Raw genomic sequence first — 22,126 nt, forward strand, 5'->3', positions numbered from 1 at the left:
CGTGGAGGCCTTAGGACTGATCACTGCTGACATACAGTGAAAGCAGGGGACACTTGGACAAGTAACCAGTCCATCACAGGGCCACACTGAGAGACAGACAACCAATCACACTCACACTTGCGTCTATGGACTGTTCCACATCCAGGACCAGTAGCAGCAGTGGCAGCTTCAAAGCCTCCTAAGGCCAGGTGTCAACATAAGTGGATATCCTTTTTTTTCCCTAAAAAGAGCGTATTATTAATAATAACAATAAAAATAACAACAACAACAACAATGATAATAATAATATAAAATTTACTAAATATAATAATCAGATATTCAATATTTTTCGATTATTTCATTTATTGGTTACTCCTTATCTCAAATAACTAAAAGAAATCTGAAATGCCCAACCAAAGCTCAGGTCTTAGAGGTTAATGCAGCCCTCCTCTTTCAATCAAATCTCTTTCCTCCACTGACATTTTCAAGAAAATTCACAAGACCTCCATGCTTTCACTGGCTTTTGGTCGCTCTTACTGGTCTTAATATTATTGTGTTTTAGATTTATTAATATTTTGAAAATTATCCGGTAAATTATTATGCCGCTTGTCTTGTTTTTTAAATATTTTTTTATCTACTAATTTTACAAGTTTGATCCTGTTTTCAGTCTTGCTTTTCTGCATATATTTTGCTTCTATCTTATAACATGCACAGCACTTTTGGTCAGCTCATGTTGTTCTTATAGATGGTCATCTTGTAAGGTATGCCAGATGCTGATGTGTTTGCATGTGTCAGGACAACACAAGGGCCCAATCACTAAACACTGCTACCAAGCGCTAACCTGGCAATAGCCAGATTAATAATTGTGTAGTACTTGATAGTACTCCACAATATCAATCTGGGACCGCTCCATGTAAATCCGTTCGGAGGAAAGAGGCACGGATTGGACAATGCAACAGTATGTCCCGCCTCTGACAGGTTTGTTTATAGCTAATCGCGGCAAACTTTAATATGTCGTCACAACGAGCGGAGCCAATTGGTAGATTAAACTCTTACCAAAATCCGTAGGTAAAAAAGCACAAACATCTTTACCGTCCAGAAATGCGCAAAGCGCCTCTCGTTGTTCTTCCTTCAAAGAAGCGATAGGAGATTCAGCTAAAACTGACTTAATAGCAGCATCTACACGATCGTTGTCCTCCGTTGCCATGTTTGTTTTGATCTACTGGCGCTTGGTGTTGTCGTCACACCCGGATATCCTGCCCATTATCCCGCCCCACACACGAATACTGCTGCGTGATTGGCCGCGAACCAACTTGGTGCTGTACGAAAAGTGAAGGCAGGAGCGGAGCAAGATGGTTTCTTGAGAGATTTGTGAACTCACAAATATCGCGAGAAATCAACTTGCTGGCAAGGTTAACCATGCGCTGCTGGTAGTGCAAAACTCCACAGAGAGCAAGCATATACAATAATGGGGCCCAGGTAATGGCACATTTAAATGGAACTCATGCCCTTTCCACTGTTGTCTGTGAGGTGAAAATATGCAAGATGATTGCTTTTTGTAACCAAATGGTAAATCAAAATAAGCAGCAGGGCAAGAAAAGTGCCATACCAAAGGCAGTTGATCCAAGAAGAGTGAAAAAAGATAACCATAAAGTTGTAAAATTTATTTTAAAAAAGTGTATATTTATCTACTTGTGGAGTGCGCTATTGTCCGCCTGCTAGACAACCCATCTAGAGCAGCTCATGCATGTCACCCTGCTGCATTATTTCAAGTCCTGCCTGATTTTCCTGCCAAAGCTGCCCTGCCCTGACAGGTGCAACAAGACGGGAGCGAGGGAGATGTGTATCAAGCCTCCACATGCCCACACAGTTTTCACACTTCTTGTTGATATGGTATAAGTGTTATACTGCTGTGTTTTAGTATTGTGCATCCTATCCTTGTTGCTTTGTGTTCTAATTCCTTGTGTATATGTTTAAAAAGGACCAGTCAAAGGCTTAAAACAACTCTGGGCCAAGGCATTAAATGGCTGTACAAATTAAAATAAAGAGATACAAAATGAGTAACTTTCTTAGACACTCGATATTTCCATAAGCACCTTCTCAGAAACTAAAAACAAGCTGAGCCAACAGCAGAGCGCTACTGCAGGTCACCAGTAATGGTTATGTCACAAGTTCAAATATTTACATTTGGCTCCCTGGGTGTTTCAGGGTGTGGGCATCACTAACCACAAATTGATATTTACAAGAACATGGATCAAGTACTTTTTGGTTTCCATGGGCTTTCTATTTTTAGGATTTAGATGAAGGTTACAGTATATTCAGCTGTCTTCATGTGCAGTCATATCTATTTCAGGCAATATGCAGGAGTCATACTGTGCAGCAACATAAAATGACCTCACACTCCTCGTGACTTTGGGGCACAATGCCTTTTAGATCAGCGTGATGAATTAATTCAGTGTTGTTCATTGCGTGCTGGAACAGAAGGGGAGCACAAGAACTGGGCTGAAACGATTTATTTTGAGACTTATCTGAAGTTTATCTGAAACCATTTTAGAAGATTTCCAGCAGAAAACTGGAAGTTTCAGAGAACTAAACTCTCCTCTCGTAATGTTTTCTTAGGCTCACTTTCACAACAAACACTGAACTCTCACACTTTTATCTATGCCATCTGTACTTAAGGACAGCAAATTTCATGTGAGGTGTAAAGTTAAAAGCTGCTACGATATAAAGACATTTATTTCTGCCATTCCACAGCTGATGGACATTTAGAGATGGTGCAAAACTTTTAGACAGATTAGAAACCAATAAGCAAGGACTGTGTGGGTTACTAGGGTTTCATGGCTGCAGTTGTGCTTCAGTGCAATCCTAAACTCAGTCTTTGTTTACATCTGTTTACTTCTCTCCTCTCTGTGCTCACGAATACTGCATGTTGACCTAAATCTCAATGAAGTTGTTCCCTTTTACATATTTTATGGTTTCTATGGTCAAAAAGTGAAATGAGTATGAAATAGTGACTGAATCACATCCCATTAACACTACATGTCAATCTGCAGTCGCTTTAGAGCAACTTCCCAAGCTGCTGCTCACTAAACAAGTGATCACTAAAAGCATTTTATAACTACAATGTTACCTGACAAGCTTACAAGAGCTAAAAACAATAGTTGGTGATGGTTTCATGTAAAATGACCACTCAAAAAAAAATAAACAGATTTTGCACATCATAATAGGCCGTAGTTACATCACATGGACATGGATTAACATACTTTTTTGTTTTGCTGTTATGCACATTAGCAGCTGCATAGTATCCAAATGCTTTCAGTGCAACAGGTGTTTTTCAGGGATGTCTCAGAGATCACTCACATGCACTACTGATTAAAAACATTATTCAGTCTACATCTGTGATAGCAAACCCCAAACATTATTTGCTTACACGCTACTACCCAGGTGTCCTTTGATTTCAGTACTTTGGACACCGTATGCCTGTGCTGTACTTTCTTTGTGACAGCCTGAAACCTGAGCGAGATGAAAGCACGTTATTATTAACAAAAGCAGCTTCATCCAGACTCCCTTTAACTTTCTCATCGTGTGACATTTCCTCAGAAGGCTGGAAGCTGTGGAGTGCCAGATGTTAAACCACCTGGCAGCGATCACAATAAGGATTTCAAATCCGCTGACTTTGTGAAAAAGACAAATCAAATATACAATTCTGGACCTCCTAAGATTTCAATCAATTCCTAACCATCACTGACTTAAATAGATACACTTTTCTTTTTTAAACAATATCTTTATTGGGCTTTATATTATGAAAAACTTAACAAAATACTCAGCATGAAAAAATAGATAAACTTAATAACAGATGTGTCCTTTGTCATCATGGCAAACACTTTAAACTTCAAGGTGAATTCATTCAGGCCACGTTTTATAAAATGAAATAAAGCAACAAAGACCTGTTTTATAAAGACATATTTTGTCCTTGTAAAAAAAAAAAAATCCAACAAATTCTTCAAAGCTCATTTTTGTCAATGGAGCCTTTCTGTCTTTTAGCTTCTAAACTGTGTGTGGGTCTACAGACTGTGAACTGTGGAAATTGTAAAATGTTTCAATTGTGCACAATTGTGATTCTTACGATGCGGTCTCACACCAAAACGCGCACTAGCTATGCCAGTACACAGCACAAAACGCACAAAAAGCACAATAAAGAGTGCATATTTGTGAGATGCTTCTATTCTTGGGGGGCCACTGTATTTTTTATTGGTTTGCATGTATGCCATGTGACAAGATTTTCTGTTTTGCATAAAAATACATCAGCAACGTCTGCAAAAGAAGACTACAAGGAAGATGATGGCATTACCAAAACATTGGTCCTTCACCAAGAAAATTGGAGTTTGATTCCCATGTGGGACCATTTCACTTCACTTTAATGATAAAATTTCGATACTTGTAAGTTTCTTTTCCCTGTTGCGTTCTGTTTTGTGAAGCTGTTTTCGGTCGCTTTGGTTTATGCTTACAAAGGTTTTGGAAAAAGATTGTTGTTTGGGTTAATATAATATCACACAAGTGCAAACCACAATGCTCTGGCTGTTTTCTAGGTTGCTGGACTGTTGAGTAACACACAATTTTACAGTCTTTTTTGAAAATACTACTATGTTTTGCACTGTAGACCAACAAAGCTATTACACATTTTGGCATGACAATGAGCTGCATTTTTATCAATCTTGTACAATGTGTTAACTCACGCTACACATTTTAACCGGCCTTCCCACACAGTCAGAACCTGCGACTTCTCTGCTCACACTGCCAATCAACCAGCCAACATGTGGAGCTCGTACTGAATGGAAATACCAAGCCCCAGTTAGTTGTCCAGTGCGGGAAGTGTTTTTTTGATGCTGAAATGTCAGTGTTGTTTTAAAAGTTTCTGATGAATATGTTGTACTCGTCGCAACGGATATTTATATTTGATTTACTTTAAATTTGACAGCAATCAGCTTAGAGTTTTTTCTCACTGAGGTGATGCAACATTTTAACTGTTACAGTAAGTCATGGGTAATTAGATACTTGTAAAGGTTTTGTTAAACTAATGACATGTTGTCCACTGTGTACAGAAAACCTTGTAAAAAGTAGAAAGGTGACTCCACAAATTCTGTATACAGATTCTGTATTGTATTATACATATACACAGATTCTGTATTCAGATTCATTCTGTAGAATGATCATTCTACATTCCATGTATGAATGATCATTCTGGAGAGCATTCCAGCTTTTTTATTTCCACATTCCATCTGATGTTCTTTTTCTTGTGTGGAGAATGTTCATTCTGTAGAATGTAGAATGATCATTCTACAGAATGAAAAAGGAGCATCAGACGACTCACATGAACACTAAAAGAAAAAGTCAAACAAGAAAACTTAAAATGAGCCATCATGGACCACTGCAAAAGAAACAAGAGAAGCACTCAGAGAGCCGGCCAGCTGATAAAACAAATGTCATCAACACGTCAGAGGATACTTTTGAGGAAAGCTGCAGACAGCAGTCGAAACAGGTCAGCAAGGTAAAAACTCACCCTTATTAATTTGTTTGTAAAAATAAAAAACACTAATCTGATAGAATACGACGACAAAATGAACATAATTAATGTATGAATATTACTTATAATTACACCTCGGACTACGAGCAACAATTAGTTGCTCAGCTGATTGCATCACACTTACAATTACCTCATTAATATTTAATGTGCGCTGTCCTTCTCATGTATACATGTGGTTAAGGTGTCTTGGGCAATAGAAGGACCAGCTGTTACTCATGGTAACAGTAAGAGTGATTTAACAACACAGAAAACCCTCCTTGAGCACCTACTTTGCTGTTCATCTGTTCAGTCCATTCGAAACTCAGCCACCAATACATTGTGCTTTTCTATTACTGCTCCCCACATGTCATGCCATAATCCACCAACTTTCATTATCATCACCAGATGAAGTGTTGGATTTGTATTAGGAATAAAATAAATCAGTAGCATGACATAAGACGAGAAAATGAATCCTACATACTGAGTTCCAAACTTTAAAAACAGAATGAAAGCATTTTAAATGATGATTGCTGAAAATTTCCAATAATATAGTGTTGAAATAGGGTTTAGTTTCACTATTTTTTTAAAAAAATGTAACAGTGAATCATCAATTGATGAACAATACATCAGTTCGTTACAAATTCTTCACTTAAATATGAATAGAAATAAATACTACAGTCAAGAGCAGCAACAATGAGCATCTTCTAGTCTTTACTCAGATCTTTTTACGGACCTAAACCTCTGGTCTCCTCACCCTGACATCAGAACAAGAATTGATGTAACACACGTTGGACAATAACCCACAATCCACCGGCCCATGTATCCTTCTCTTTTGCAACTGCATCCAGCGTCTTGCAACAGAGGAGTTTCAGTTGCTGTGTCAGCAAAGTCAGGACAAGAGTGTGCATTTCCTGCCTTTAGTTTGGACTCCAAATCATATTTTTACCATATTTGGTGTTCTTTCAGAATAATATTGATTGGAAGTAAGCTATTTTATATAATATACACTATCTAAAAACTATCTAATTATTAATTTAGTCGTTACAAATTTGGTACAGAGAAAATAATGTCTTGAGAATAAAAAAAATACAATTTTGACACTTTTTACACTCTCACTTCGTATTTCTCTTTCAGACCTTTTATTCCTGACATTTAAATTCATCTTCAAGAGCATACCAAGCTATAATACATCCGCCGTTTAAAAGCCACATAATTGTTTATCTGCATGGAAGCATTGGCTGGCCTTTTCAGATTTCAGTCGTACACTACATTAGTGAAGCCCAAACTGGCAATTACTTGACAATGTCTTTTGGGCAACTTGCTTTCCTAGTAAATGCCATGTCTCAGTGCTATACGGATACACCATCACTCAGCAACAGGGCTTTCAAAAAGCATGATGAAAACAAAAATGAATGCATGTTGATATGTCTGGGTCTACACTGATTGTATTAAAAAGCCCAACTGAAGATAGGCTTTATGTTTTCAGTACTGGAAGTAATAAATGTAAATTTCTAATGAGATATTAACACATGCAGTACTGCTCGTGTGAAAGACAGTCCTATGACAGAGCTGGTGATATACTCTCTCTAAAAGGGTGTCTTGCTTTCAAACCTCACTACAGCTCACTACAACTGTTTGCAAGTAAGAAGACTCCAGCCTCAAGTTCAATCTTGACAAGCAATAGTGATGAGTTCGACTGAACCGTGTTTACCTAAAGAGGGATATATGTGAATATTTATATAGAAAATAAAAATATTTAAACCGTAAACTCTCAGTTATTGCTTTTGATATAATGATGAGGTTAAGCTCTGCACACAATTCAAAATGGGGAATTCATTTTTGAAGCATCTCAAACACCTGTAATGGAAATATTGTTAAACTTTTGTAACAACTCAGGGACACACTCATTGTCCTTGCATCATTGGGCAACTCCTGTCCAAATTCAGCAGGAAAAGCACTATTTTTTGTAGTACCAGTAGAGGCTGAACAAAAAGATATGAGACAGAGCGAAGGCAAAGGAGCAGCACACTTGGAGCATTATGGGAGTAACCTGCAATTATTTTATAGCTCTTAAGATTCCTGAGCTCTTAGTCAGTGTTTACCGTGCAAGGGCACGGCAAGGCCACAAATTACAACCACTTGCTTTGGCACCAAATGCTCAACAGTCACGCACAGGCTCAAGATTTCTTTCAAAGTAGCAGACAGGCTGAGAAAGAAAAGACAAAAGGGTAATGGATGGAAGGCGGCCATTAGGTAATATTTTGTTCATGTTGTTTTTCCTCTTGTCATGTGATAAGCAGCATTGGTCCCACTGATGTCTTTTAAAGCTGAATAACTCAGAAGAAAATAACTGGACTCACTCAGGAGGTGAAAACTATTTTGATCGGATGTGAATCCATGTGGTAAAAACCACAACCAGCAGGACAGACCAACACATACACTACCCGGCAAAAGTTTGGGGTCACCCAAGCAATCTCATGTTTTCCATGAAAATTCACACTTTTATTCGTGTGCTAACATAATTGCACAAGGTTTTTTCCAACCATCAAGTAGCCTTTGAACACTATTAGCTAACACAATGTATCATTAGAACACAGGACTGATGGTTGTTGGAAATGGGCTTCTGTACCCCTATGGAGATATTCCATTAAAAATCAACCGTTTCCAGCTAGAATAGTTATTTACCACATTAACAATGTCTACATTGGATTTCTGATTCATTTAATGTTATTTTCATTGAAAAAAACTGCCTATCTTTCAAAAATAAGGACATTTCTAAGTGACCCTAGACTTTCAACGGTAGTGTATTCCTTGAGAGATGGGATGAAATAATGTGGACACCAGCCTAAAAAATAAAAGCAATTGAAGGTTTTGGGGGTTTGCAAAAGCACAATTTTCCACAAAGTCTCTGTACAACTATTTCTGACCCATCATTTATCAGTGTTTAACTTTAAATATGATAGAGAAGGTCTTATTGTGTATCATACATAGGCCATCTATTGATACTGAGATTTGATCCAACCGTCAGTTATCTTCATTGAAAAAAAAAAAAATTTTCTTTAAAAAATAAGGACATTTCAAAGTGACCCCAAACTTTAGAATGGTAGTGTAAGGAGGACTACCAAGGAGTGCAGCATTGAATTCCATGCTCTGGTCATGATGGCCGGTACAGAGTTCTTAATTGATGGATGCTGTAGTCAGCCTAGATGATGTTCCACCCACAGTGCCCTTTGTGACATTTGCATGTTCATACAGTGACAGTTAAATGTGCATGGATGTGCATGTGTGTGTGTGTGTGTGTGTGTGTGTGTGTGTGTGTGTGTGTGTGTGTGTACGTAGTGTCCACAGAGTTGTTTTCCAGGTCTGTGCAGAGAATTGTGAAAGACTCATCATGTGACATAGCAGGCTATCTTCAGCCACGACTTCTCCAAAAGCTCAACTGCCATGCAGAGAAGGACGTGATTTAAACAGAAAACCGCAACAACGAAAACCTCATGAGTGGTTGGGAAAGGAGCAACAATTATGTGGCAACCCAAGAGGTAAGGTAACCGCAGCTGCTGCAGGCTGATGAGGTTTATCTCCTGGACAGCTGAGGTTGCCGCCATGTCGTCACAAAATAAAAGGGACAAGAAAATGTGTAGATTCGGACAAAAACAAAAACAAGCACGAATGGCGTCGCGCCATACCCAAAAGGTGCTCCGTCGCCAGTGGTGATTCAGCGGTGTAGGCCGTCACATAAGTGGCTTTGTGTCACTCTCCAGCTCTCTTAATCCAGGCTTTCTGAGGAGGAGGTGTTGAGTTAAAGTGTTTCTTAAAGGAGTAGTCAGGTGCTCAGATTGATAAGAGTCTGAGAATCATGGCTCCATAAAAGCAACTCAGAAGGATTAAACAGGTTTTTACAGTTTCCTGTGGTTAAGCGTGACAATCTGCACCGGCACAATCTGCAGATGCCATGTTCAAGTTCTGGGAATGCTGTGGCTGAATTTTACTTGACGGCTTTAAATATCTGTATAATTTTAGCATCTTCAGGCGCATGGAAAGGCTGGACACTGGACCACATTTGGTCGAATTCTTGATCGTCACTTGATGACTATTTGGGCAGAAAACGCATCACAGGGATTTAGAGGGAATTGTTTGTCTAGGAGAAGAGATGCGATTGACAGCTGTAATGTGCGTTGTGAAAGAATGAACATGTTCTCTGTATATAATCAGAAAAATGAAAACAATAGAAAGATCTAATGAAAGCTGAATGAGTAACTGAAATATCAAAATTGATTGACATTAATTGCAACAATTTCGCTAATTGACTGTTTAAGTCTTTTATAAACAAATACAGCAAAGACAGTTTTAGCTCCCTAAATTTAAGGACTTGCTTTTATATTTTGAAAACTGAAAACTGCATATCTAAATCTGGATTGTTGTTAAAGAAAACCTATATTTACTATGATCTGACATTTTATGAAGTAAATGAATACTCTATCAAAAAATAGCAGTAAAAAAACAAACAAACATTACTATACCATCCCAGGCTCATACTTATTGCTACTTTGGGTCCTTTATGAACAATGTGAAAATAAACCGCTGACTCTGACATAATTTCTGTGTAATTTCTACTTAACATAATGATTCACACGGTCATTTTGTTCTGCAGATATTTATTTAGTTATTTTCCGTTTCTGGTCATGTGACCTGCAGTTCCAGTTCTTTTAACCACAGCCATACCATGTATATGTATAGCCCAAAGTGCTGCTCCTGGAGGCTTTAGTGGCTGGTGCCATAAAACATGTCACATTAATGCTTGACACCTGGCACTGCGCATTAATTCCATTCTGCACATACATTTATCAACCAACTGACAATCCCTGTACATGTACATACTGTGTGTATTTCACAGTGGTAAAATATATGTAGCTGAAAGCAATGCGCGTATTCTACCTCACAGAAACTGCTGCTTAATTACCACAATGAAAACAATCATTTCAGCACTCATGTTTTGGGATGTACACATCTTAAAAGTGAAAAACATTCATTTTCACTTCATTTGCCTTTTTTAGGCTGTCTGGATAAGAACTGGACATCTATCAGCACCATTGTTTGGCAGCAGACACGACAGATTACTGCTCAAACAATGGCTCCGTGGTTTGCTGTAAATTAATTTATTAATTCCCAATGCCTATCATTCTTGATCTATTTTGTAACCCCACTTAGCCAATAAAGAAATAAGAGAGGCAAAGCGTAGGCTGGTAAAATCAATTGTTTTAAATAAACAACACCTACTTCATCAGCCCCCTGAATTAATCAAAAGCTGACCTCATGCTATCAGTATTGCTTCCGGTTTGATCGCTTCATATCAACTTAGCACTGAAATAGTAAGAAAAGCCTTCAGTAGGCCATAGGTTATACTGAGGTTTTTCATCAAGTCAGAACCCATATCACGCAGAGAAAAAGAGCCAGCAGCTTTGAGCGGAGGTTAATCATTCAGATGACATTTTGAACTCAGTATTGCTGCATGTCCTTGAGCAGTTTAGCAATGTAAATAACAATACATGTTACAATTAATATATAAAGAAAATAATCATGTACTATTTTAGAGGTATCTGTTTGGCTGATACATATGAAGAAACGCGAACATTCCGCAGTTGAGTAACTGTGTTGGATGCAATAATACTATTGGATCTAATTAAGTCATTGTATTGTATAAGGTGTACTTAGGGCAGAATGATGAACTGTACATATATCAAAATTCAATTTACAATGGAATTTCTGAATCTTAAGAGACACAAAGTCCCCATCAGCTCAAAAATGTGCTTTAGAAGGGATTACTTACCAAATCTCTTGGAGTTTCAGAAGGAAGTACGTTGTATAGAGTTTGACATTAGAAGTGTTTTCAATGAATCGGCTCAACAAAAACTTCACTTACCCTGAATATGATAGAAATTTTCCTGGAGGAATCGAATTAGATTTTTACTACATGCAAGTTTGTACAGGAAAAAAAGTGGATCCATAAATGTTAATGACAGACATATTTCCTTGAAATGGCCAAAAATAACTTACTATGAAAGCAAAATTAAGAAGTGATGTTCCTATAAATATTCCAATTAATACTTTGCATTAGTTTTTAACCTGCGATCGCTACACTGGTCAAAAAAGGCGCTATTTGACATTTTTAGAACATTGTTTAGCTCAAGTGGTAATGCTCAGTGGTATGGTAATGAACGTATTTACCTCACATGCAGTCTATTTAAGCACTTTCAAAATGAGACACGGTGAAAAAAATTCCTCGTAAAAGCATTGTTGATTTAACAGGCTCAAGACAACAGTCTGCTTGTTGTCACCTAGCATGACAACGGTGAGTACTCTTATGCAAAGAGTCCTTTGCACAGACAGATTGCAAGGTACTCGCCAACCCCAGCAACCCTTAATCTGTCCCCAGCTCCTCCACTGTGCCCCTTAGGGAGATGCTGTGATCGAACACTCCTGCTACTGAGGTGGAAGACGGTGCCATTGTTAAACACAGCCCTGAGGAGCATCAGGAACATGTTCTGAGAGGATCATTAGGAGGAAATTTTCATGCCCCCCACCCCCATTCCTCTCTGTGAAGTGTTTACTGAAGCTGATCTGCAGCACTTTAAATAGCATTCACATAGGAGCAGGAAATATTGTTCAAAAGGGAGAAGTGAGGGAGGACCAACATGAGCTGCACTGCTTCAAATCATGTCCATTTTCAATAAAGATTTCACATCACAAGAACAGTCCAAAAAGGAACTGGCAGTATGTGGAGCTGTTTCTTTCTTTCTTTAAAAAAAAAACAAAAAAAAAACTGAATTATGATTTGCGTATTTAGTTTTATTCATTCCCAATGTCTGGAAACACAGCATTTGCTCAAGGCTATTTCAAGAGTTGATATTTGGATAAGAGAATGAAAAAACAGGACAGGAGATGAAAAGGAAGTACAGAAAAAATCAAGTCAGTGACGCTGGCACAACAAATGAGAAGACAGAACAAGAGCCCACGGCTGTGCTTCACCCTGACCCTCCCCTGTCAGTTGATGCCTGTGGAGCTTCGAAGGTTAAAGTGTGTGTGTGTGTGTGTGTGTGTGTGTGTGTGTGTGTGTGTGTGTGTGTGTGTGTGTGTGTGTGTGCGGTGGGGGGAAGGGGTAAGAGGACCAAAAATAATTAGAGTACAAATAATTAGATGCAAGTACTCTTGTAAAAGCATGCACAGCTTGTACAGACAAAACGAGGATACAGGGATGCCCAGGGCTCAATGCAACCCTCCTTCAGGTCAGTTGTGCAGGATGCCAACTGGGGGAGAGGAATGCTGCTTGCTTTGCATTAGGGAGGCTACGGACCATACAGGTCCAGAATGTACAAATACAAGTCTGCCATTAAAGGGCGGGTTTGGTTTGAAATAGGGCTATATGATACACTTAACAATAGTCAAAGTGTCACCTAGAATAGACAAATGTTGGAATGACATCAGTTTAGACTAAGCAGACAGAGGGACCAGCATGGAGGCCAAGCACTGAACTATGGCTTAGATCAGCAGCAAAATGTATTTTAACCACACAAGAAAAGGCTCATCTATAAAAACAAATTGGCACAATATACATTACTGTTTAAAAGTTTGGGGTCACTTAGAAATGGCCGTATTTTTAAAGGAAAAGAGTTTTTTTTCAATGAAGATGACATTAAATGAATCAGGAATACAGTCTAGACCAGGGGTCGGCAACCTTTAACACTCAAAGAGCCATTTCAACCCGTTTCCCACAGAAAGAAAACACCGGGAGCCCCAAAATCCTTTTGGCATTTAAAATGAAGACAACACTGCATACATCGCTTTTTTTTTTTTTTTACCTCTATGCCCTTGTTAATCAGTCGTGATTAATTAATTACAAAGCCTCTAATTAGATTCATTTTTTAAATTGTGTCCTTCCACTAATATTTATCTTACCTGGTTCATGTCCTTTTTGCTCCTGGACCTCAAATGTTACGTAATGTTAGCTGGAAATCAATATTTTGCGAATGTCTATTTCACTTGTAAAATCTATTTATCTATTTATCTTAAGCTAATAACTTTTCTCCGGTAAGTCGCTGCCCTATTTTCCAAGACGACACTCCTCTGACTCTCTGACCTGCTGCCGTGTTCTTGCGAGTAACGTGTATTTCCCTATCACGAGTACTTTTGACTCAAAGACAAGACGTGTCTTTCTTGATGTGGCGCTTTAATATACAGGCTTGCCATTCTTGAGTACAAAACGATGTGAAACTACAGGTGTTGCTTCTCCATCTCCTCTGCATCAACCTTGCGCCAGGGGAAAACCCCAGCAGCACATCCGGTGGAGTGACACGTCAAAATAAGAGTGGTAATTTCACAATAAAACTCTCTCTATTAAAATGCATTGAAAGGCGCCTGAAAGGCAGAACAATTTATTTTCCAAAGTTACAGGGAGCCACAACAGAGGGCTGAAAGAGCCGCATGTGGCTCCGGAGCCGCGGGTTGCCGACCCCTGGTCTAGACATTGCTAATGCATAAATGACTATTCAAACTGGAAATGGCTGATTCTTAATGGAATATCTCACAGAGGGCCATTTCCAGCAACCATCACTCCTGTGTTCTAATGCGACATTGTGTTAGCTAATCATGTTGAAGGCTAACCGATGATTTGAAAAACCTTGTGCAATTATGTTAGCACATGAATAAAAGTGTGAGTTTCATGGAAAACATGAGATTGTCTGGGTGACCTCAAATTTTTGAAGTGTAGTGTATTCATATGGAATATTTCTTTAGCTTTGTATCTAATAGGGAACTGAAACTGCTGTATCTCTTCAAAGCCACCAGACTCCGTTGACAAAAACGGTAAATTTGACCTTGTACAGCATTAATCTACGGCTACCTGGACTAATAGTTGTTTGTCTTACTGTGGGAATTTGATGTTTAAACACAACCGTGTAGATATGAATTTACACCAAAATCCCACAGCAGCAGAAGAGCAACCGCAAAATGATGGCTCTGTCAAACCCAAACTGTCCATTTCAAGTAACAAAGCAACATTATGGGAAAGGTGTTTATTTGTTTAGATGGGAAGATCATTATCCGTCTCATATTTGTCTAAGCTGAACTTAAAGACTCCGTCTCTTGAAAATCAAGCATTTACCTTGATAATACATCCATGTTTTTTGGTTTTACAGGGAACTGGTAGCCACACTATTTTTTGGGCTTAAATTTCTTACTCGGAAAATATGTTGTCATGTACTAACTGACCAATACAACAATGATGATGCAGCTGAAATGAGCTCATATCAGTCTGGCAAAGGTATTCATCTGGCTTTTCTGACTTTTAGGAGGAGGTTTGATGTAATTGCTCAGTGAAGTGATAGAGCACCATACAACACTGGAAGTAATCCTTCTGCTTTCATCTTTGAGCACACAAATGTTACACAACATAGTAGATATCAGACGATTCACAAGACTCCTGTCACCTGAAACGACCCATTAGATCCATAACAGATACAGACACACAAACACACAGACTTGTAGGCACTTGGAAGCTGGTGACATGGACCAGTGCTTGTGGGGGAAACAAAGCTCAAGTGAAGCGAGAGCAAATGGCAAAGTCACGAATGTAGCGTCCCTCTATGATGATCAGTGTGGACATTTACAGGCAAGCCGCCACTACACATACTATATGTAGTCTATAAGCAAGGCAGCGACAACATTCAGAGAAAAGGTCACGGCTGTAATTAAAGGAAAAATGGCTGAATAAACAAACGTGCATTTGCAACACAATGCACTGCAACCAACAAATGTGCTCTAAAAACTAACCAATGAGCACAAACATGCTATGCAGCATGAGAGGTCAAAGGCAGTGTGAAATGAGAGGGTATGAGTAAAAGCACTTTCAAATGGGTGACAAGCAAGAGGTCAAGGTGCGATCAAAGGATGAGACACTAAAACAGTGCCCAAGAGGACCACAAGGCCTTAAAAGGGGAAGGAAACTGCTAACATCCATCTGTGTGCATTTCATTTCCCTTCATCTCTGCTTCCAGTGTCCTTCCCACTCTTTCATTTTGACTATGACAGACTTCCCCCTTTAAAATAATGAAATAAATAAATAAACTAACAGTCCTCCCCTCTCCCTGAGGCTGGGCAGTCCATGCAGGAAGGTAAACATGTCCACTGTGGTGAGCTCAGACCACGCGGATGCTTTGCTCCAGGTAACGGTCGTCCTCCACAGCTCTGTGCCCACCAGCAACATCTCAGCATTCACTAGCAGTGCAGACTAGCCTATGTCTGAACAGATTTCCGCTTCACTGCCAAACCCTCCCTCCTCAAGCAAGGACATCCATGGATTTGATGGGGAGGTTGATTCAAATCAGGGTCAACAGTCTGACCTCTACCTACAGCACCTGGCTGATGGCTTATATTCTGTCTGAAAAGCATCACCTTTTTGACTTTTGAAGTGCTGACTTTTTTTTTTTAAAGACTTGCTATTAAATAGGTTGTAACTCATCTTGAAGGCTTAGTGGGCGTTCAGACCAAAACAGGCCTGTATTAAAATATTGCAAGGGATTGAATAGGTGAGGACATGTTGCTTCAGGTACTTGTGAGACAATGAAATACAGTATAACAGTAACCCGGTGTTAGTAACACACGAGTCTTGCTTTGCCAGTCCATTCTGTAGTACATAATACCCTGGTTGCGCCATGCTCTCATTCTGCTATAGGAAGGGGAGACAAAAAACAACAAAAAAACACACGCACCTTTGTGCATTTCTTTCAACTAATCACAGTCGCCATGAGTGGGGCTAATTGAGGGACATAGCTGTGATGTTCCCTAAGAATAGTGATGGGTGGAATTAGTGTGGTAGAATTTTTGCATGCAATTAGATGAGTACATGTACTAAAAACCTGACCAAAAAAAACAGCAGTAGTAGTAGTAACATCTTTAAATACAAATGTAACTGCAAAGCGGTTGACAACACTACAGTGGCAATCACCTTATCTGACACTGGTGATGAGACATGGGTTTACGACTACGATGAAGCATCTTTTAGTTAAAGAGTCCGCAGTGTCCAGGAACAGAGAAGGCTCATCAGGTCAGCAGCATATCCAACAGCGTGCCTGTCATTTTCTACAACATTCACAAAGCTGTGCATCATGAATTAGTCCCTCTGGGTCAGACAGTCAGCATCAAGTTTTACTGTACTGTCTTGAGATGTCTGAGGGAGAACATTTGCCACAAATGACCAGAACTGTGTCACAGGTCAATGCTCACTCACACACATAAGGCCCGTTGAAAACACACGAGTATGCTGTACAATCACCACTCTACTCACCTTGCAGAGCAGATTTGACTGAGTGCCACTTGTTCTCAGACATAAATTTTAAGTTCAATCAATCAATCAAACTTTATTTATATAGCACTTCTCATGCAACTAAAACACACACACACACACACACACACACACACACACACACACACACACACACACACACACACACACACACACACACACACACACACACACACACACACACACACACACACACACACACACACACACACACACACACGTTTGTTTTTCTATACCGGTGGGGACTTACCATTGACTCCCATTCATATCTAACTCCTAACCCTTACCCTAACCCTAACCTTAACCATCACCAAATCAATGCCTAACCCTAAACAAACGTTTTTGCACTTTTACATTTTTTATTAACAACAATATGGCCAAGAAAACGGTGTTGCCACCCGTGGGGACCTCATTTTAGGTCCCCACCGTAAGACAAGTCCCCACCTTTATAGCAAATAGTCAGGTCAAAGTCCCCACCGGTATAGCAGAAACAAGTACACACACATACACACACACACACACAGAAGTTGCAGGCCATGACTGCTGGGGGCGCCGGCATCGGGACCCTCCCAACCCCAACAGACAGGGTGACCCCTACACCGAGGTGGGGAGCCCCCCGACCAGCCAGGCCGAAGGGACAAGCAGACAGCACCCCCAGCAGCAGACCGGATACAGCCCCCAGTGTGGAGGACCCTCCTGAAGTTGAAGGGTTACCATTTTGATACATTTTAGGTTATCCAGTGTTGTAGATGGTGCTTGACACACTGACAGAATGGGACGTTCACAGATTGTCGTGAACGGGATGGGAATGCTGGGTGTATTGCTGAATAAGGCAACTACTTTGATAGGAAGGGCAGCTACATTGAAGTCATCTGCAGTATTTGATTTTTATAGATGCATTCTCAGAACTTCTACATTCTAACTTGCACTGAGTGTCCACAAATGCTTGCACCTGAACATGTTCCAGTGGCTCCAGAAGGTTATGATAGACTAAATAAATAATCTGAAAAATCTCTTATTAATGAAAATAAATATTTACTGAATACAGACCTACAGCATATATCAAAAAAAGAAGTGGATCTGCCAATCAAACATAAACTGAAAACTATGTCACGCATTTTTTTAGTTAATCTGTTCTGTTGGGGTTTGCAGCCTTTGAGGACACAACTTCAACTTCAGCAAACATCAAAAGACTTCCAGCTTAATCAGCTGAGACAAAATAGTTCTTGCTTGGTTTCAACACTGACCCACAGGCTGAGAGTAACTGGTAAAGCAATGCACATGTAAAGCATGCATATACAGCATGATGCGTATAACGTGAAATCCATTAAAATGGCGCATGGATGCTTTTTATACAGGGAATATATGGCGTACATTTGTCTGCTCAGTCAGAAACTACTGTAGGAATAAATTAAGTGCACCTCAGCTGTTCTATAGCAGTGCAGGGATGTGAAAAAAACAACTGACTTGAGACTGCATTCATACTGACAGAACTAATTGCATGACAACTGTCAAATTGAAAATTCAGGTCATTGGTTTGGCGTACAGTACATTTATGTTCTTAGAGTCCAGCCTATATGCTGCATAATCCCATTCCTCTGTAATGTGTAGGTGGACAAGGTGTGGGCTGATGTTCATTACTTTTCTCTCTGCGAGTCGATACTCTTCCTTAGTCTTCAAGCGCTCCCCTGGTGATACTATGTATACCCTAGCTGCCAAATACAGCAGAACACTGTGAGTGTTAGTGTATGTGTGCAAAGAGCATGATATGATAAGGGGGACAGGAATTTTCATCCACATTCAAGATTTCGTCCATAATAAAATACCTAAATATTACCAGGAGTTCTTTAACAATACTGTATCACTGGCTATACAGTCCAGCTACCACCACCCACTGGTTAAAGGTCAGTCAGTATGTGCCTCATTTTTTTTTCTGTAAGTGACAGCATGTGTGTTTGAAAAAAAAATGTCACCAACAGTGCTTCCATCAGGGCACAGTCCAGAAATGTTCCTGCCTAAAGACACACGGAGAAAAAAAATAAAGCAAAACATTCCACCGCGACTGGAAATGAGGGTGTAAAATAAGACTTTGACTTGAGTCCATTCAAAGCCTACAAAGAGAGACAAGTCTCAGGGCTCCACATCTGACAGACGTAGGGACAAAGGCTGATTATGGCTGCTGCTTCCCTTATGTTTACCATCATTTCCCTTCACAAACAGGCCAGGCTGGAAAAGGCCAGAGAGCCAGGGCCTCCAGTGTGCAGGCAGTTGAAGATCGGGGATGGAAGGCAGGGGGGCAGAGAGTGAAAAGAGATTTAAAGATAAGGGAGAGAGCAAGAGAGGGGTATAGGCAATCACTGATTGCCTCTGAGAGTGACACAGAGAGAGAGAGAGTGAGAGAGAGACAGAGAGAGAGTGAGTTGAGGCTAAGCTGCCTCCAGACACCACGCGGCTCAGAGCAGATCGACAGTGACGGCTTGCTGATTAGTCAACTCGCAGCCCCCGAGACTGGAGTCTGCGCAATGCGCACACACAGCTGCACTGAAGTTAATTTAAATAAATCCCACTGTTATCACCACACATATTCAAAACACATGGACACACATACATGTAAACAAATGAACACTCATGATCTCATAATATCTGAAGGAAGTTCACGTAATGACTAATCCACCGTGAGTCTGCAGCACTGTCTGCAATGTGTAAGAATGCGCTATAATGTGATCAAGGTGTGCACGTCCATTATGACTCTAGATGTCAATAAGGCTGGAGATTAATTACCTTAAGGAGATAGACAGGGATATTGCTGAAATCCACAGGGAGCTTGAGAAGGAAACGTGCTGAAAATTCTCCCGTCTGGACAAACGAGAGAGAGAGGAAAAGAATTTTACAAACTTTATATCATGTAATAGAAAGAAAACAAAAGACTGGTGTGTCTAAGCAACAAATACAGCAACATATTATATGTTTTGTTACCTGTCTCAAACTGTTTTAGTGATGATATACACTAGCGTTCAAAAATTTGCTTTCATTTATGTCCTTACTGTGGAAAGAAAAGCATTTTTTTCAATGAAGATAACATTAAATGAATCAGAAATACAGTCTAGACATAGTTAATGTGTTAAATGACTATTCTAGCTGGAAACGGCTGATTTTTAATGGAATATCTCCATAGGGGTACAGAGGAACATTTCCAGCAACCATCACTCCTGTGCTCTAATGCTACATTGTGTTAGCTAATGGTGTTGAAAGACTCATTGATGATTAGAAACCCCTTGTGCAGTTATGTTAGCACATGGATAAAATTGTGAGTTTGCATGGAAAACATGAAATTACCTGGGTGACCTAAACTTTTGAACAGTAGTGGACATGTGATTAAAGCCTTTTCTAATTTTACACAACATGACAACATGCTCAAACACATCAGTGCACATAGGACATATTGCTTAAATGAAACATATATTTTAATGCTTGAAAAATTCTCGATTTTGACACTGAAATGGCTGTCAATAAATGATTAAACAAAACTAAGAATGTAACCAAACTTTTGAGTCAAACTTTTTGCACTTTTACCAACTAGATGCTATGAGCATGTTTTAGATGGTACCATAATATACTGAAGTCTGACTTAGCTGCAATATCTTAGAGGAAACCAGTTTTACTCAACCATAGTAAAAGATCATCATCATTACAGTGATTCATTATTTCCCAGCCCTGACCACACAAAAGTAATTAATGTACATTTTTGTGTCATGTTTCCCTTGTTAAGCACCCAATTAATTAAAATATCTCATGAAACAATTCTCATGTGTCACTGTGACAAAATGAGCAAAAAAATATGAATGTTGGTCAGGCTATTAGTTTGGCTTATCTTTTCTCTCACTCGGTTCTGAAATAATACAAACACTGTGTTTTGAAGCGTTATATGTATTATGCAAATTTATGCAGTATGATGTTCCAAGGCTAACAACTGAATCTATATGTACAAGCTATGGGGTAAGCAAAAAACTGGATAACGCATGATTCTGTTCATCAGTCATTTTCATTGTGTTCTAAATAATGTGCCTTCACACAGGCCTGCAGATGCAGAGACACTTGATAGTACAGCCATTCGAAAATCATGTGTCATATGGCAACATACTGTGACTGGTCAAATAAAATTTCAGAATCTAAAACACATCATTCTGAATTGTCAAATGCAAAAATACTCTGTACAATGAAACAGCATGTCTTACTCTCCTATTACATGCTGTAACACCTTGTCATGTGGACATTTTTCCTCATGGTCTGTACACAAAGCTGTTGGCAATCATCTATAAAAATTTTATTCCATGAATAAAAACTCTTCAAAAATGTTACAGGAATACAATAGAAAAAATCTGGCAATGCACACATAGCTTATTTAGCTTTCTTTCAAAAACAAGGACATTTCTAAGTAACCCCAACCTTTTTAACAGTCGCATATGTTCTCAGCTCATGAATATAGTTACAGGAAAAACGTGTGGACATCATTTCCAGGTTAAACTTCTTCTTTGACTGCAAAGCTTTGTTCTGTTGTCACAAACACAAAGTCTCTGAACAGAGCCTTACCCAGCTGTTTTTGCGTCCTGCATAAATCTCCATGCTGTGACCATAGTTGGGATCTTCTAGAAGGCTGTCATACTCAAAGAGCAGTCTGGAGCTTTCACGTAGACGCTGGCACTGGTAGTGATGGTACTGCTGGATGAGCTCCTTCACCAGCTGGAGTAAACATTCTGGGTTCCCAGCATCCCAGTGGACCAAGTGCTGTGGTGGACACCAGATGTGCCATTAGTACAGACACAAGACAGACATTTCATCTACTTGTTTAAAGATAAAAATGTGAGCATGTTAAAATCAGAAGATCATTATACCGTAAGCAATGAACTGACAGGAATAGCTGCCTTGGTTGGTAGTCGCTCTATTTTCTTGTCTTTCTGTTGGTATTGCTGAGACAGATTTGGCAAAAATAACCCTTTGAATGAATTTTAGGAACAAAGAAGAGCTTTAAAACAAAAGCCACGTTTTCACCGCAAGAAACTTCCAATGGGAATCTCTGGAGTAACTCACGGCGTTTTGACAGCTAAATTAATTAACAGCAAAATGATTTTCCCCTGACAAAATCCCTGCTCAGAGGATAGCAGTTTAGGAATTTTCTGAAGTGTAGTAACTTTGGGGGAAGGTTTTGCAGTGTTGCACATTTCTAATTT

The 22,126-nt window shown here is 39.4% G+C and overlaps 1 protein-coding gene across 1 annotated transcript in view; it reads right to left on the minus strand.

The window, feature by feature from the left end:
• babam2 (BRISC and BRCA1 A complex member 2) overlaps positions 1-22,126 on the minus strand; it is a 111,452-nt gene that overhangs the window by 57,924 nt on the left and 31,402 nt on the right. The window contains exons 5-6 of the mRNA XM_051948288.1: positions 21,489-21,683; positions 19,680-19,754 (exon numbers count right to left, since the gene is read on the minus strand). Of these exons, the coding sequence (XP_051804248.1) occupies positions 19,680-19,754; positions 21,489-21,683 (270 nt within the window). The remainder of the gene's footprint in view (positions 1-19,679; positions 19,755-21,488; positions 21,684-22,126) is intronic.

This window comes from Acanthochromis polyacanthus, chromosome 1 (genome assembly GCF_021347895.1).
Source record: "Acanthochromis polyacanthus isolate Apoly-LR-REF ecotype Palm Island chromosome 1, KAUST_Apoly_ChrSc, whole genome shotgun sequence".
In the NCBI taxonomy this organism is placed as follows: Eukaryota; Metazoa; Chordata; class Actinopteri; family Pomacentridae; genus Acanthochromis; species Acanthochromis polyacanthus.